The sequence below is a fragment of the Lolium perenne genome, chromosome 6, assembly GCF_019359855.2.
Source record: "Lolium perenne isolate Kyuss_39 chromosome 6, Kyuss_2.0, whole genome shotgun sequence".
NCBI classification, from domain to species: domain Eukaryota; kingdom Viridiplantae; phylum Streptophyta; class Magnoliopsida; order Poales; family Poaceae; genus Lolium; species Lolium perenne.
The window spans coordinates 63,263,699-63,279,927 of record NC_067249.2 but is presented as its reverse complement, the minus strand read 5'-3'; the positions used below and the strand labels follow the sequence as shown (position 1 = coordinate 63,279,927).

Below are 16,229 nucleotides of genomic sequence, written 5' to 3'. Positions count from 1 at the left end.
GTAAGGTTCATACTAGATTTGGATTACTGCGCAGAAACAGATTTCTTGCTGTCACGAATCCGGGTTGAATTCTCTGTAGGTAACTCAGAAAATTCTGCCAAATTACGTGAGTGATCCTCAGATATGTACGCAACTTTCATTCAATTTGAGAATTTTCATCTGAGCAAGTCTGGTGCCTCTTAAAAATTCGTCTTTACGGACTGTTCTGTTTTGACAGATTCTGTCTTTTATTTCGCATTGCCTGTTTTGCTATGCTTGATGGATTTCTTTGTTCCATTAACTTCCAGTAGCTTTGGGAAATGTCCAGAAGTGTTAAGAATGATTGTGTCACCTCTGAACATGTGAAATTTTTGATTATGCACTAACCCTCTAATGAGTTTGTTTCGAGTTTGGTGTGGAGGAAGTTTTCAAGGATCAAGAGAGGAGGATGATACAATATGATCAAGAAGAGTGAAAGCTCTAAGCTTGGGGATGCCCCGGTGGTTCACCCCTGCATATTTCAAGAAGACTCAAGCATCTAAGCTTGGGGATGCCCAAGGCATCCCCTTCTTCATCGACAACAATATCAGGTTCCTCTAGTGAAACTATATTTTTATTCCATCACATATTATGTACTTTACTTGGAGCGTCTGTATGTTTTTGTTTTTGTTTGAATAAATGTTTGTGTGGGAGAGAGACACGCTCCGCTGGTTCATATTAACACATGTGTTCTTAGCTTTTAATTTTCATGGCGAAGGTTGAAACTGCTTCGCTAATTGTTACATGGTTGGAAACGGGAAATGCTACATGTGGTAATTGGTAGAATGTCTTGAATAATTTGATACTTGGCAATTGTTATAGATCATGTTTAAACTCTTGCATCATATACTTTGCACCTATTAGTGAAGAAATACATAGAGCTTGCTAAAATTTGGTTTGGATGATTGGTCTCTCTAAGGTCTAGATATTTTCTAGTAAGGGTCGAACAACAAGGAAGACGGTGTAGAGTCTTATAATGCTTGCAATATGTTGTTATGTGAGTTTTGCTGTACCGGTTTATACTTGTGTTTGCTTCAAACAACCTTGCTAGCCTAAGCCTTGTATTGAGAGGGATTACTTCTCGTGCATCCAAATCCTTGAGCCAATAACTATGCCATTCGTGTCCACCATACCTACCTACTACATGGTATTTCTCCGCCATTCCAAAGTAAATTGCTTGAGTGCTACCTTTAAAATTTCTATCCTTTGCCTTTGCAATATACAGCTCATGGGACAAATAGCCTAAAATCTATTGTGGTATTGAATATGTACTTATGCATTTTATCTCTTATAAGTTGCTTGTTGAGCGATAACCATGTTCCTGGGGACGCCATCAACTACTCTTTGTTGAATATCATGTGAGTTGCTATGCATATTCGTCTTGTCTGAAGTAAGGGCGATTTACCATGAGTTGAATGGTTTGAGCATGCATATTGTTAGAGAAGAACATTGGGCCGCTAACTAAAGCCATGATCCATGGTGGAAGTTTCAGTTTTGGACAACCATCCTCAATCTCTTATGAGAATATTAATTGTTGCTAAATGCTTATGCATTAAAGAGGAGTCCACTATCTGTTGTCTATGTTGTCCCGGTATGGATGTCTAAGTTGAGAATAATCAAAAGCGAGAAATCCAATGCGAGCTTTCTCCTTAGACCTTTGTACAGGCGGCATAGAGGTACCCCTTTGTGATACTTGGTTAAAACATATGTATTGCGGTGATAATCCAGGTAATCCGAGCTAATTAGGACAAGGTGCGGGCACTATTAGTATACTATGCATGAGGCTTGCAACTTGTAGGATATAATTTACATAACACATATGCTTTATTACTACCGTTGACAAAATTGTTTCTTGTTTTCAAAATCAAAGCTCTAGCACAAATATAGCAATCGATGCTTCCCTCTGCGAAGGGCCTTTCTTCTACTTTTATGTTGAGTCAATTCACCTATTTCTCTCCATCTCAAGAAGCAAACACTTGTGTGAACTGTGCAATGATTCCTACATACTTGCATATTGCACTTATTATATTACTTTATGTTGACAATATCCATGAGATATACATGTTACAAGTTGAAACCAACCGCTGAAATTTAATCTTCCTTTGTGTTGCTTCAATGCCTTTACTATGAATTTATTGCTTTATGAGTTAACTCTTATGCAAGACTTATTGATGCTTGTCTCGAAAGTACTATTCATGAAAAGTCTTTGCTATATGATTCAATTGTTTAACCATTGTCTTTACCATTGCTTTGAATCGCTGCATTGATCTCATATGCTTTACAATAGTATGATTAAGATCATGTTGGTAGCATGTCACTTTAGAAATTATCTTTGTTATCGTTTACCTACTCAGGACGAGTAGGAACTAAGCTTGGGGATGCTGATACGTCTCCAACGTATCGATAATTTCTTATGTTCCATGCTTGTTTTATGACAATACCTACATGTTTTGTTCACACTTTATGATGATTTTATGCGTTTTCCGGAACTAACCTATTGACGAGATGCCGAAGTGCCAGTTCCTGTTTTCTGCTGTTTTTGGTTTAAGAAATCCTAGTAAGGAAATATTCTCGGAATTGGACGAAATCAACGCCCATAATCTTAAAATCCCACGAAGCTTCCAGAACACCCGAGAGCCACCAGAGGGGGGCCACAGGGCCACCAGATGACAGGGCGGCGCGGCCCAGGGGGGCGCCCCCCTATGGTGTCACCGCCTCGTCAGCCTTCCGACTCCGCCTCTTCGCCTATTTAAAGGTCCCTGACCTAAATCTTCGATACTGAAAAGCCACGGTACGAGAAACCTTCCAGAGCCGCCGCCATCGCGAAGCCAAGATCTGGGGGACAGGAGTCTCTGTTCCGGCACGCCGCCGGGACGGGGAAGTGCCCCCGGATGGCATCTCCATCATCACCACCGCCATCTTCATCACCGCTGCTATCTCCCATGAGGAGGGAGTAGTTCTCCATCGAGGCTAAGGGCTGTACCGGTAGCTATGTGGTTAATCTCTCTCCCATGTACTTCAATACAATGATCTCATGAGCTGCCTTACATGATTGAGATTCATATGATGAGCTTTGTATCACTATTCTATGTGCTACTCTAGTGATGTTATTGAAGTAATCTATTTCTCCTCCATGATGTAATGGTGACAGTGTGTGCATCATGTAGTACTTGGCGTAGTTTATGATTATGATCTCTTGTAGATTATGAAGTTAACTATTACTATGATGGTATTGATGTGATCTATTCCTCCTTTCATAGTATGAAGGTGACAGTGTGCATGCTATGTTAGTACTTGGTATAGTTGTGTTGATCTATCATGCACTCTAAGGTTATTTAAATATGAATATCGAATATTGTGGAGCTTGTTAACTCCGGCATTGAGGGTTCTTGTAGCCCTACACAATTAGTGGTGTTCATCATCCAACAAGAGAGTGTAGAGTATAGCATTTATTTATTCTGTTATGTGATCAATGTTGAGAGTGTCCACTAGTGAAAGTATGATCCCTAGGCCTTGTTTCCAAATACTGCAATCATCGCTTGTTTACTGTTCTACTGCATCTGTACTGCCTGCAATATTACCACCATCAACCACACGCCAGTTGTAGCAGCAAGCTATTTTCTGGTGATGTTACTACTGCTCATATTCATTCATACCACATGTATTTCACTATCTCTTCGCCGAACTAGTGCACCTATACACCTGACAAGTGTATTAGGTGTGTTGGGGACACAAGAGACTTCTTGCTTTGTGGTTGCAGGGTTGCTTGAGAGGGATATCTTTGACCTCTTCCTCCCTGAGTTCGATAAACCTTGGGTGATCCACTTAAGGGAAAACTTGCTGCTGTTCTACAAACCTCTGCTCTTGGAGGCCCAACACTGTCTACAGGAAAAGGAGTGTGCGTAGACATCATGAGCATAGGTAAAACATGGGCAAAGAGGATAGAACTGAATTCAGAATCCTAAGTTGGCTCCCATAATTGAGATACATGGTGCATGCAGGAAGTCTTCTTTGCACACATTGTATGAGTGGCATGAACACCTCCTTTTTGGGCTTGGAAGTACACAGTGGTAAGCCCAGGTAGGTAAAAGGCATTTCTCCTAGTTGACATTGCAAAGCAGAAGTAAAGACATTGACTCTGTCTTGAGCAATGTTGATGGGGATCAGATTAGACTTGGAGTAATTGACTTTCAAACGAGAGGCAATTCCATAACTGTGCAAAATATCAGTGAGGTGTTGTAGTTGTGTGACATCTGCTTGCATAATGATGAGAGTGCCATCAGCATACTGTATAATGGGAAAGGAGGATGTGCAGTTGAGGCCCAGAGGTCTTTGTATCATTCCTTGCTGCATTGAGTCATTAACCAAGGACTGAATGACATCAGCAGTAAGGACAAAAAGCAGGGGAGAGAGTGGGTCTCCCTGCCTAACCCTCCTTTTACATTTGAAAGTAGCTCCAGGGACACCATTCAAAAGAGCAACAGAATTTGCAGTTTGCAGGATTTGTTGTATCCAAGTGCACCATTGTTCACCAAAACCCTTGGCTCTAAGAACTGCCAAAATGAAGGAGTGATCTACTTTGTCAAAAGCCTTTTCAAAGTCCAATTTAAGGACTGCCACCTCTTTTCTAGATTTATGACAATAATGAAGATACTCATATGCCCAAGCAAGGCTGAATTGTTCTTGATTTAATAAATCCATATTGATTTCCATGTATGAGTTTCATTATAATTGTCTGTAATCTGTTTGCCAAGAGCTTAGTTAAGATTTTCAGAGTACAGTTAAGCAAGGATATTGGTCTGAAATCATTTACTGAAGAGGCATCAGTTTGGGCACAAGAGTAATAATAGTTGTTGATGCTTTGTAGACAGAGATTTCCTTGCTGAAACTGTTCACATAAGTCATAGAAATCATACTTAATAATATGCCAACATTTTTTCAAGAATTCTGCATTGAAACCATCAGGCCCAGGAGATTTATTATTTGGAAATTCCTTGACAATGTCATCAATCTCCTTGTGAGTGAAAGGAGCTTCAAGGAAAGAAATATCTTCATTAGAATGTATCAACTGCTGAAGATTTGGTATAGGAGAAGTTGTGTCAGACTGTCCAAGCCTTTCCTTATAAGCTTGTAGCAAAATCTCTGCCTTCTTGCTGGCGCGCAGTTGACGTGGGAGTTAGAAATCTTTATGGTGTAACTTTTCTTCAGTTCCCCGGCAACGGCGCCAGAAAACAGTCTTGATGACGCGTCAAGCACACGCCCATTGGGAACCCCAAGAGGAAGGTGTGATGCGTACAGCAGCAAGTTTTCCCTCAGTAAGAAACCAATGTTATCGAACCAGTAGGAGTCAAGGATCACGTGAAGGTTGTTGGTGACGGAGTGTAGTACGGCGCAACACCAGGGATTCCGGCGCCAACGTGGAACCTGCACAACACAATCCAAATACTTTGCCCCAACTTAACAGTGAGGTTGTCAATCTCACCGGCTTGATGTAAACAAAGGATTAAATGTATGGTGTGGAAAATGATGTGTGTATGCGAAGAACAGTAGAGAACAATGTTTGCAGTAGATTGTATTCAGATGTAAAAGAATGGACCGGGGTCCACAGTTCACTAGTGGTGTCTCTCCAATAAGAAATAGCATGTTGGGTGAACAAATTACAGTTGGGCAATTGACAAATAGAGAGGTCATAACAATGCACATACATATCACGATGACTACTATGAGATTTAATCAGGGCATTACGACAAAGTACATAGACCGCTATCCAGCATGCATCTATGCCTAAAAAGTCCACCTTCGGGTTAGCATCCGCACCCCTTCCAGTATTAAGTTGCAAACAACAGACAATTGCATTAAGTATGGTGCGTAATGTAATCAACACAAATATCCTTACACAAAGCATTGATGTTTTATCCCTAGTGGCAACAGCACATCCACAACCTTAGAACTTTCTGTCACTGTCCCAGATTTAATGGAGGCATGAACCCACTATCGAGCATAAATACTCCCTCTTGGAGTTACAAATATCAACTTGGCCAGAGCCTCTAGTAGGAACGGAGAGCATGCAAGATCATGAACAACACATATATGATAGATTGATAATCAACTTGACATAGTATTCCATATTCATCGGATCCCAACAAACATAACATGTAGCATTACAAATAGATGATCTTGATCATGATAGGCAGCTCACAAGATCTAACATGATAGCACAATGAGGAGAAGACAACCATCTAGCTACTGCTATGGACCCATAGTCCAATGAGGAACTACTCACACATCAATCCGGAGGCGATCATGGTGATGAAGAGTCCTCCGGGAGATGATTCCCCTCTCCGGCAGGGTGCCGAAGGCGATCTCCTGAATCCCCCGAGATGGGATTGGCGGCGGCGGCGTCTCTGGAAGGTTTTTCGTATCGTGGCTCTCGGTACTGGGGTTTTCGCGACGAAGGCTATAAGTAGGCGGAAGGGCAGCGTTGGAGGGCTGACGAGGGGCCCACACACTAGGGCGGCGCGGGCCCCTCCTTGGGCTGCGCGGCCCTATGGTGGCGGCGCCTCGTCGCCCCACTTCGTATCCCCTTCGGTCTTCTGGAAGCTTCGTGGAAAAATAAGACCCTGTGCGTTGATTTCGTCCAATTCCGAGAATATTTCCTTTGTAGGATTTATGAAACCAAAAACAGCAGAAAACAGCAACTGGCTCTTCGGCATCTTGTCAATAGGTTAGTGCCGGAAAATGCATAATAATGACATAAAGTGTGTATAAAACATGCGAGTATCATCATAAAAGTAGCATGGAACATAAGAAATTATAGATACGTTTGAGACGTATCACTTCTCTGAGTGGTCACTAACTGAAATACCACTGCAATCAGAGAGTGTAGCCACTTGGTTTCTTCTTTTTTGATTTGATGCCATGGAGTGGAAGAATCTAGAATTCTCATCTCCCAAGGTTACCCACTTTATTTTACCTCTCTGTTTCCAATAGGCCAACTACTGTTTAAGTAAAGTGGCCAAATGAGCCTTCATAGAGCATCTGAAGATCTTTCCATTAAAGTAAGGTCTCTAAAATTTTCAATAGCATCCATAAGAGAGATGAGGGCATTAAGATCTACAATATCCTCTTTGATAGGAGATAATTTCTTAGCCCAGCTTTTTTAGGTTCTTTCTCAGAATCTTGAATTTGGCAGTAATTCTTTTAGCTGCATCTGCATAATGAATGGAGTGTGTCCAAGATAACTCCACAAGTGGCAAAAAACCATCCATGTGTAACCAAGTATGTTCAAATCTGAAGACATTGTATTTGGAGATTGCAGTTTGAATTGAAATAACACATGGCACATGATCAGAAGTAGTCATAGCAAGACGGAGAGCTACAGTATTTGGAAAGTTTGTAGTCCATGCCAAGGAGGAGAAAAACCAATCCAATCTTTGTAATAGGGGCAATTTTGCATATTGATCCAAATGAATCTTCTTCCTTTTAGTGGTATCTCAACCAAGCCAAGGTGACTAATAGCCTCATTGAAAAGAAGCATTTCATTAAGATTTCCTCCAGGTCTATTCCTATCCTGTGGTGATCTAAGAAGATTAAAATCACCCACAAGAAGGCAGTTCTCATCTGCAGGAATTCGTACATCATGGAACCACTGAAGAAACTCAAGTTGTTCAACATTTTGACAAGGAGCATATATATTGGTGAGTGTCCAAGAAATGTCAGATCTTGTTGCATGAAGTTCAACTGATAGGGCATATTGGTTATTGAAAACAACATGTCCAGTAAAAACTGAACTGTCCCAGATAGTGATAATGCCCCCAGATCTACCAACAGATGGGACAAAAGCAAAAGAATCAAAGTTCCTTGGACAGAAATTCCTTAAGAATATTAAATCAAATGTTTCTCTTTTTGATTCTTGAAAGCATATGACCTGACAACCACTCTCTCTAATTTTATTGAAAATGAGAGTCCATTTATCAGGGTCATTGAGACCTCTTATTTCCAGTTTAAAACTTTCCAGAAAACTTTATGCATGGGATAACAAGCTGTGATATTGCTTCTCTGGCAACCGTAAGTTGACAGACCCAAAAGACATAGAAAAGCATCATAATGCCAACATAAACATATGTACAGTAGCATGACCCATAACAGAAGTACCAAAGTAATACATAAAGGTCTGTGACTTTAATACAAGGCTTAGACATATAGCAGCAATAAAAATTGCTCAAAAGATCATCAAAATATGATAAGCACCAGATAACTAAAAAGGGCTTGGAGCAGCCCTCATTTCTTTGGATTCTTATTTTTTGTAGCTGCATTGGGTTCCTTTGCAGGTTTTGCTCTCTTGCTGCCAACTGGTACAGTTGAAGCATGCTCTTCTTCTGCTGGATCCTCCTCACTTTCCTCAGCAACATCTTCAGGAATATTAAATCTGGTGCAGAGGTTGGTCACCACAGACTTTTTTTTTATCTTAGGGGCTACAGCAGCACAAGCTAAACAATTCTTGTCAAAACAAGTTTTAGGCTTGAATCCCTTGTGCAAGGCTTTGAGTCTACTGCTCCTCCTGACAGCAGGACATACTAAAGGAGTTTTCTTGCCTTTTTTCTCCCTATGCAGAGCAGAAGTGGAAGAATTTGTTAGTGAAGCAGATATATTTGACCTTGTGCCTTGTGGTGTCATGAAGCCCTGTGTGGCTTGATCACATGCATTGGTAAGCAAGCAGACATGTGGGGCCATAGCTGGAGAGCTTTTAGGAATCACAAAATCAAGTGCTGATGGGTCAGAAGAAAATTCCATGTCACTAAGAAGATGCCAAATCTTTGATTGCAGTATGCTCTTGGTCCACTCAAAATCTTCAGAGTGAGTAACTTGGCAGTAAAGAAATCTGCCCACTTTGCAAGTATGTTACCAGTGTTGATAATAGAACCATCAGGCTTGAAATGAGTTGACCAAGCAGAGGTGCCTTCCCTAGAAAAGATAAAGGTCTCCTTTTCAGTATCTGAAGCAGAGGTGCCTTCCCTAGAAAAGCTAGAGAAGTGGAAGAGATATGCGTGCCAGTGGAATGGGAAGGGTAGAAGACAGTCAGAATTATGGTCGAACTTCATCCGGCAATTCAGTTATTTCCTTCTTTTCACATGGGGCAATACATGAGAATGGTTGGGGCATGGTTGTATGGTTGGCATGAGCATTGTCACGATGAAACAACAACTGGATGGCTGGAGATGAGAATCGAATGGTTGTGGTGATGCGATGATGTGGGTAGCCTGCATGTCATGATAGACAACTTAAATGATCTTATAGTAGTGTTTTGCTTTATAAGAGATATAGATAGATTTCCGTATATGTATCCGTACCTTATTTTTAGAAAATATAAAAATAGGAAATGAAAAGAATGATCAGTTGCCATCCGCCCTGGCTAATGGACACGGCCCATACCCGATAACGGCTGAAACCACTGCTTCTACTCGCCAACTCAGCGGCCCAACCCAACTAACCCAAACGCCAGGAAACCACTCCAACGGCCACCGTCGCGCTTCCCGATGCGCAACGCGGCGGCCAATCCGCAACCGCCTCGCCGAGAAAACCAGAGCGCCGCCCCCACCACCGATCCTGCAACATCCTCCGTCTCCGCGATGCCGGCGGCCGTCACCACCTGCTCGGCGTCCCACCGCGCCGGCGACTCTGACTTCGCCCTCGACCTCGACCTCGACGACGTCGCCCGCGCCGCCGACGCGGCCTGCATCGGCGCGCTCGCCTGCGGCCGCGCCAGCTTCTCCTACCACCGCCTCCCCGAGCCGCGCCTTCGCCTCGTCATCCGCAAACTCGACGACTCCTACTTCGGTACCAAACCCTTGTCTGCCCCTTCTCCATTTGATTCCCCTGTAATGTTTTGTTTGGCCGGTTGGGTTTAATTTTGCCCTAGATTAAAAATCCTGACGCGACGTGGGGATTTCGAGTCATCTGACACTGTGTGCGCTGCTGCTGAAATCGTGTAGATGTGCAAATCGCGAGGTCGGCCGCTGTGTGGGAGCTCAAGGCAGCAATCGAAGGCTTCTTCATCGGCCTCTACGATGACATGGCTAACGCTATCACCTGGTAAAGCACCTACACATATACAACAGATATAGATGCGATGATGGATTCTGCAATTTGCCAAGTTGTTTGCTTTTCAATTGCGCTGCGATGTCATCTGGACAATTCGAATAATCGGATACATGTTTTTTTTTTGTGACAAATAACGAAGAAAATGGCCAATTCAGACTGAAAATCGACTCTGAATATAGTGGGAACTTACCATTTAAGGTTCTTGCTTTACTTGTTGTAGGCAGCACGTCTGGAGCCACTTCTGCCTGTGCTTCAAGGACGAAAAACTGACGGATGACAAGGCAACATTGCGTGTGTTTGGTATAAAAGATGGCGATGAGGTCAGTGCACTTTTCTGCTCTGTGATTTGCTGTATGTGCATCTTAGTTCTGCTCTGTTTCATGAGATCAGTAAGGATACTAGTTATCCTGCTTGTGCAACATGATAATGTCGGTTGATTGTTCATTTACTCCTTGTTCATGTATCACATAGTATGCCCCTAATATTAGGAAATTTTTACATAATTTTTTTTTCATATTTGTTTGTGGTAACAACGAAGGAGCTCTCTGGCCATGTAAACACTTATTTTGCACACGGATGTGCAACCCTGACTGCCATGTAAACACTTATTTTGCAATTCTGCCATGTAAAAATGAATTGATCTAACCAAGAGCAATCCTGCCTGCCATGTAAACACTTCTTTTGCACACGGATGTGCAACCATGTTTGCTTTGTGGTTAACGTACCGAGTATGAAAAAGGCCAAAACTCCTACTGAGCTGCTGGATTTCAGTGACAATAAGTGAAATTTCAGCTCGTATCTGACTGCGATTCCTTCAGTAGGTTACTAGATTAGCCGAGTCTGTAGTTAGTCTATATTTGGTTCAGTGCTTTTGCCTGTAGACAACCTTCTCCTGGATACTAAATACACTGTCTTTTGGTTTCCTTATTAGCTCTAATTGTGTCACCTGTGGTCCTACAAGTCAGTCTGATACTTATGCTAACATAATGCATTTGTATAACTACTTCCTCTGTTCCGTAATATAAGATGTTTTGGGAGCTAAATTAGCTTGCCAAAACGTCTTGTAAGATGGAGTGGAGGGAGTATTAGTTACTTCTGTTTAATGTCATTCGTAATTTCATGCACCGTTTGAGTTATTTGTTATAGTAATCAGAAATTATATTCAAGTTTTCGTTGTGAGATGTGCTTTCCTGGACATGCCTAGCACGGTCTCTTATACTATCTCCTGTCATGCAGCTTCATTTCGCCCAGCATCTGTCTGTTGACTACAGCCCATGCAAGAGCTCCAAGAGTCAAAGGGCAGCATCTCACGGAAGGTATGTCAGATCCTAATGCCTCTACATGTAAGAGGGCCGTTTGTGTAGTTGATCCTAATGCCTCTAATTTCTTACGGGTAGGTCAAGGACTTCAGTGGATGATATTGGTGTCAGACCAAGGAGTTTGATGGACGATCTGGTTGAAGAAGACGATGACGAGCAGAAGCTTACTGCTACTAGGCATTCCACCAGTGTCTTGGATGATGGTTTTTGTGTTTATGAACAACAAGAGGAGTGCATGGTGGAAGACCACAAGAAGGGAAGTTTCTTTCGCGGTTTGTTCTCGTACTCCAGATTAAGGGCTAACAGGAGAACACATTCAGAGAACGAATCCTCTTGCGATAAGAAAGGCAGTCGATCAAGCCTGGGGAAATGGCTGTCTTCCAAAAAGCCGAAGGCCCAGAGAAAATGATACGCAGAGTGCTATTTATCTGACATCTGCTGCTTTATTTTCTGAATAATGTGCTGAGAAGGCGCGATTCCACGCGACTTAGAGTAGCCTAGGTGACCTTACAGTTCAATGTACATAAGTGTGCCGTGAATTGGTGTACCCCGAAATCTGATGGGCATCGTTGTGCAGTGCAATGAGATATTTATTTATTGTCTGAACTGTGTCTCTGTTGCATAACAGACAACTGATCCCCGACAAAAAAAAGTTCAGAAAACATTTTGTGATTTTCGGAGTAAAGTTTGCTACAGGCAGGCATCCATAGCCCTGCCGATGCAAACCATGCATGATCATCAAACCAGTAAAATGAAACAGCCAACATGGGTAAAAAAAACATTCCAGTCTTGGTCAAATCTCATGAATCTTGCTTCTAGGCAAACTAATTAGCACCTTACATGTAAGACGAGCCCAAGACAGCGGGGAAAAAAAGTTAAGACGCTAAGTAGCCATCAAAGAAAAATATTAACAGTAATTGTCACATGGCAATAGCACGACTTCACGAGCTATTGCCTACAATTCCTATCGGAAAGAACAAATGGAACAACCGGAGAAGAAGAGGAAAAGTAGGAACTAGAAGAGAGCAACCATCGGTGTGATGATAAGTTTGATAGATTTGAGACGCAGACTTTGGCCTCCTCTACCTAGTCTCTAGAGAACCATTAGTGACCGGCTCCTCGTCGGCTTGGCCCAGCTCTGGCAACGACGAACACTGCCGGCGACAGCCCACCACCTCCGCCATGATTGCGCAAGGGCCTTGAGCACTCTGCCGCCAGAGCAAAGGCGCACAGGAGCAAGACCACCACGATGACCACCACGCGTAAGCTCGTCATCCTTGCGCGGCGCCGCTCGTAGAAGGTGCCCGATTTACGCCTTTGCGCTCGTCGAGAAGAATGTCCAGGAGGAGATCAGGCGAGCAGTTCAGGTGTTGGTTGGAGTGGTCGTGTTGGCCTAGAGGAGGAAGCTAGGAGGATGCTTAAATGGAGGGGAGACGGAGCATGCGGGGTGGGGGTGACGAGATGAGATAGGCGTGTGCGGCAAGGACTTTGAATGTGCGCGCGGCCGCGTGAGGAGGGAAGGATGGGAGTTGACAAAATGGAGGGAGGAAATGGAGTAGGTTTGATCTCGTTAGGCTGCAACAACCTCTAGATTCTCAAGTACCAAATCTGGCTTTTCTCGTCTGGGTTTACACGCTCAGTTTGACCGGTTTGTGACTGTTGTGTGTGCTTGCCTGTGGAGAACCTGTAAAATAATTCGAGGTGACCAGCCTCGGCTATGCTAAATCGGGTACATGTATTATTCTGAGGATGGTTGAGCGCTTATTATACTGTACAACTTACAACTTGACAGTTGACGCTTGCTGCACAGTGTGGGTTTGGTCCTAGCTCTGTCCAGCTGAAAGTCAGATTCTGTGTCATTGGTGACGAGTTGATGACTCCGGAGTGATCAACCATTCATTCGTACTAGGTGAAAGCACAGGTTATTTCTGCAGAGTACTACTAGCACCAAGAAGATTAAACTGAGCATGGTACTAGGAGACATTGTATTGCAAATCTGCGGTGTCCATTTCCTGTGCTACCCTATTACGTCCCAGAAATCATTCAGCAGATAGGTTTTGCGCAAAGTGAATTTGAAGTAGCAGGCACTCAAAGTAAAACCGGGAGTGTTAATTTGTTCCTTGGCCGGGGAGCAAAGCATGCACCAAATGACGCACGTCGGTGATCCCAGTTGGCTAAACCGCTTTTCTACATGCTTTGTGTTGTTATCGGGAACAAATTCAGTCCGTTCAAACTGTTGAACGCTGAATCTTTCGCCAATGCAAAAGCGTCCGCGGTCGGTCATGGATTACGTAGCGATCTGCATATCCACCGCCTGGCCGGCTAGCTCCTGCTATTCCTTTCTTGCGATAAGGAGATGTGAGATATCCTTTGGATCTCACGCTAGTTTTAACCTTTTCTCTCCTGTGCTTTGTGTTGTGTAGTGTCTAAGTAGTGACATCTGACTGAAACATTCTCGATCGAGGTTGCACTGACGGCAGCTTGTCACGTCGTAATGCTCTGACATCATCCAGGCAAACTTTGCCTGTTGTACATCCACCCGTACTCTTTTTCGTTATTCATGTAAAGCGAAGAATAATGGCCTTTTCAGAAGTTCTTTTATGACCAGTAATATGGAGGATGTTCACATAGAACATGCAGCATAAGCAGGCAAGCAGCTGCTGGATGATGTCTGGATCGCCTCGCGGCAGCGGCTACCGACGGACGCCGGCACGCGCTGCTTTGCAGGACTCCGCAGCGCGTCCGCACGTCGCCCGCGGCTACGCTTCAGGCCCTGTTTGTTTAAGCTTCTGCTTCTGCTTTTACAGCTTTTGAGATACAAAAGCAGGCAAACCAAACAAACAGCAAGAAATACGAAAGCGCTTGTTCGAAGCGCGGCAGCGAAATGAACTACCAACCCGGAAGCGAGTGGTGACCTGCTTCCCGAGCTTCCCCAGCTTCCCGGATAGCAAAGGACACGACTGCCCCCTACGCTTCAAAATATTTACGGAAAAAATGCCATCCCATATATGTGCGACCTGCCCTCGCAAAGTGGCCCGGTCCGAGACCCCCGTGCTCATTTCCCCCCTCCTCCCGTCTCGTTTCCATAGCAGCCTAGGGTTAGGTTTCCCTTCCCGGCCGCCGTGGCTGTTACCGGCCGCCGTGGCCGCCAGCAACAGCTCCCGCCGTCCCAACACTCCTCCCCCGCTCAATTCCCATCCTCCTGGCGCGCCGCCATTCCTCTCCTCAAGCTCGCGCCAGCGATTGGAGGTGTTCGAGGCGCTGCTCCGATCTCCTCGCTCTGGTGCAGCAACCTCCTCCAGTTAATCCCCGTCGGCCGCAGAGCACAGGAGCTGCTGCCTCGTCGTCCTTTGTCCGCGAGCGAGGAGGGCGCCTCCATGACCAGCCGCAGCACCTCGCCCGCGGCGGCCGCCTCCCTGCCGGACGACGCCCTCCCGCCCCTGTTTCCGGCCGCCATCCCCACCAGTGCCCGCCGCCGCCCCAGGGCTCGTCCCCCGCTCGGTTCCCGTCCCCGTTTCCGGCCGCTCCCCTCCCGTCGCCCTTCCCTGCCGCCAGGGCCGCCATCCCCTGCAGCGGCCGACGACCTGCTGCAGCGGCCGCCGCCGACCTGCTCCGATCTGCTCCCCTGCAGCGGCCGACGACATGTTATTTGCTACTTGAGCTATTGTTTATGTGTAGTGTTAATTGAAAATCTGCAAGGATATGTAGGTAGATTTGCATACATTTGTAATATAATTGCCACAAAAAAAATCGACTTACAGGCCAAAAGAAAAAATCCAAAATCCTGACAAATAAATTCAAAATTATCGTAACAATCTCGTATATTAGAAAAATAACCGGTAAATTTAGGCAATTCAGCTCTTAAACATTATAATTATGTAAGAAAATAGTCAGAAATAGCTAATTTGTTCAAAATAGCATTTGTACAACATCTCTTTTGGGCACATGTGAAGAAGTGAAAAACTTGTTGCTCTTTCGGGTTGATGGGATGTGTCTTGTAATATAAATGTCACAACACTCTCGTATTATCTTGAATATGTGTAATGTTTTATATTTAATATGAACAAGTCGAAATAGTTGATTCGTGTCAAATCGGCATTTAAACTACTTCTTCAGAATTCAGGGGCATTTCGGAGATTTCATCCTTCATCACAGCTGCAGCAGCTATTAACAGCACTCCTGCCAAACATCAAATATCTGCTTCTCACAGCTGCTTCTCACAGCTGCTTTTCCACAGCTCAACAGCTACAGCTGCTTCTCAAAAGCTGCAGCCCAAACAAACAGACCCTCAGGCCTTCAGCGCTTCACACGCGTACTGTGTCCGCCGTACACCTTCCCGTCGCATAGTCGCATAAACCTATCAGCCCAGTGCCCCACGTATGGTGCGTGGAAAGAATTCCCACCTTTTATATGATACAGTGATTTTAAGATGTTGATTTTTCTCTGCAAAATGGTGTTTGTCTGTCTCTCAGTTGTCTGAGATTTTCTAAAATCTCTGTCAAAAGTGAACTAGTGTTAATTACAGCTGAAACGCTTTCTCGTGGGTGGCTGAGATTTTAAAATTTCTCAGTCCACCAGCACATACCAAAGTCGTAAGTTAACTTGCAGGTTTCGATAAAGGAAGACAATTTTACCCACACACGATGAACAATGTCTAGACACACTTTTATGCCTATGAATAGTGCATGTACCCTAGCAGGTATGTTTTGGATAGCCCACCAGCCAGTGGCGGAGCTAGGCAAGAAGTGCTGGGGGGCGAAATGTAAAATCTCTAAGTTTGGGGGGACAAAA

At 44.1% G+C, this 16,229-nt stretch overlaps 1 protein-coding gene and 1 long non-coding RNA gene across 2 annotated transcripts; one reads left to right on the top strand and one right to left on the bottom strand.

The window, feature by feature from the left end:
* The first annotated feature begins 9,493 nt into the window (after window positions 1–9,493).
* On the top strand, window positions 9,494–12,040 carry LOC127308175 (uncharacterized). The gene is made up of 5 exons (XM_051338943.1): window positions 9,494–9,855; window positions 10,011–10,110; window positions 10,340–10,439; window positions 11,356–11,435; window positions 11,517–12,040. Exons 1-5 carry the CDS (start codon window positions 9,555–9,557, stop codon window positions 11,845–11,847), a joined length of 912 nt encoding a protein of 303 aa, XP_051194903.1. The 5' UTR covers window positions 9,494–9,554; the 3' UTR covers window positions 11,848–12,040.
* A 292-nt stretch (window positions 12,041–12,332) lies between these two features.
* Window positions 12,333–13,607, bottom strand: LOC127308176 (uncharacterized). Its single transcript, XR_007856316.2, has 2 exons — window positions 13,221–13,607; window positions 12,333–13,122 (listed from the first exon to the last, which is right to left on the bottom strand). It is a non-coding gene; the product is annotated as an uncharacterized lncRNA (long non-coding RNA).
* Between the last annotated feature and the right edge of the window lie 2,622 nt (window positions 13,608–16,229).

Bases quoted from the DNA above. Each gene is read 5' to 3' on its own strand.
- LOC127308175 (XM_051338943.1), top strand. From the start codon at position 9,555: ATGCGCAACGCGGCGGCCAATCCGCAACCGCCTCGCCGAGAAAACCAG. The intron at 10,111-10,339 runs GTAAAGCACCTA...TACTTGTTGTAG, and splicing joins ATGGCTAACGCTATCACCTG to GCAGCACGTCTGGAGCCACT. The intron at 11,436-11,516 runs GTATGTCAGATC...TCTTACGGGTAG, and splicing joins AGGGCAGCATCTCACGGAAG to GTCAAGGACTTCAGTGGATG.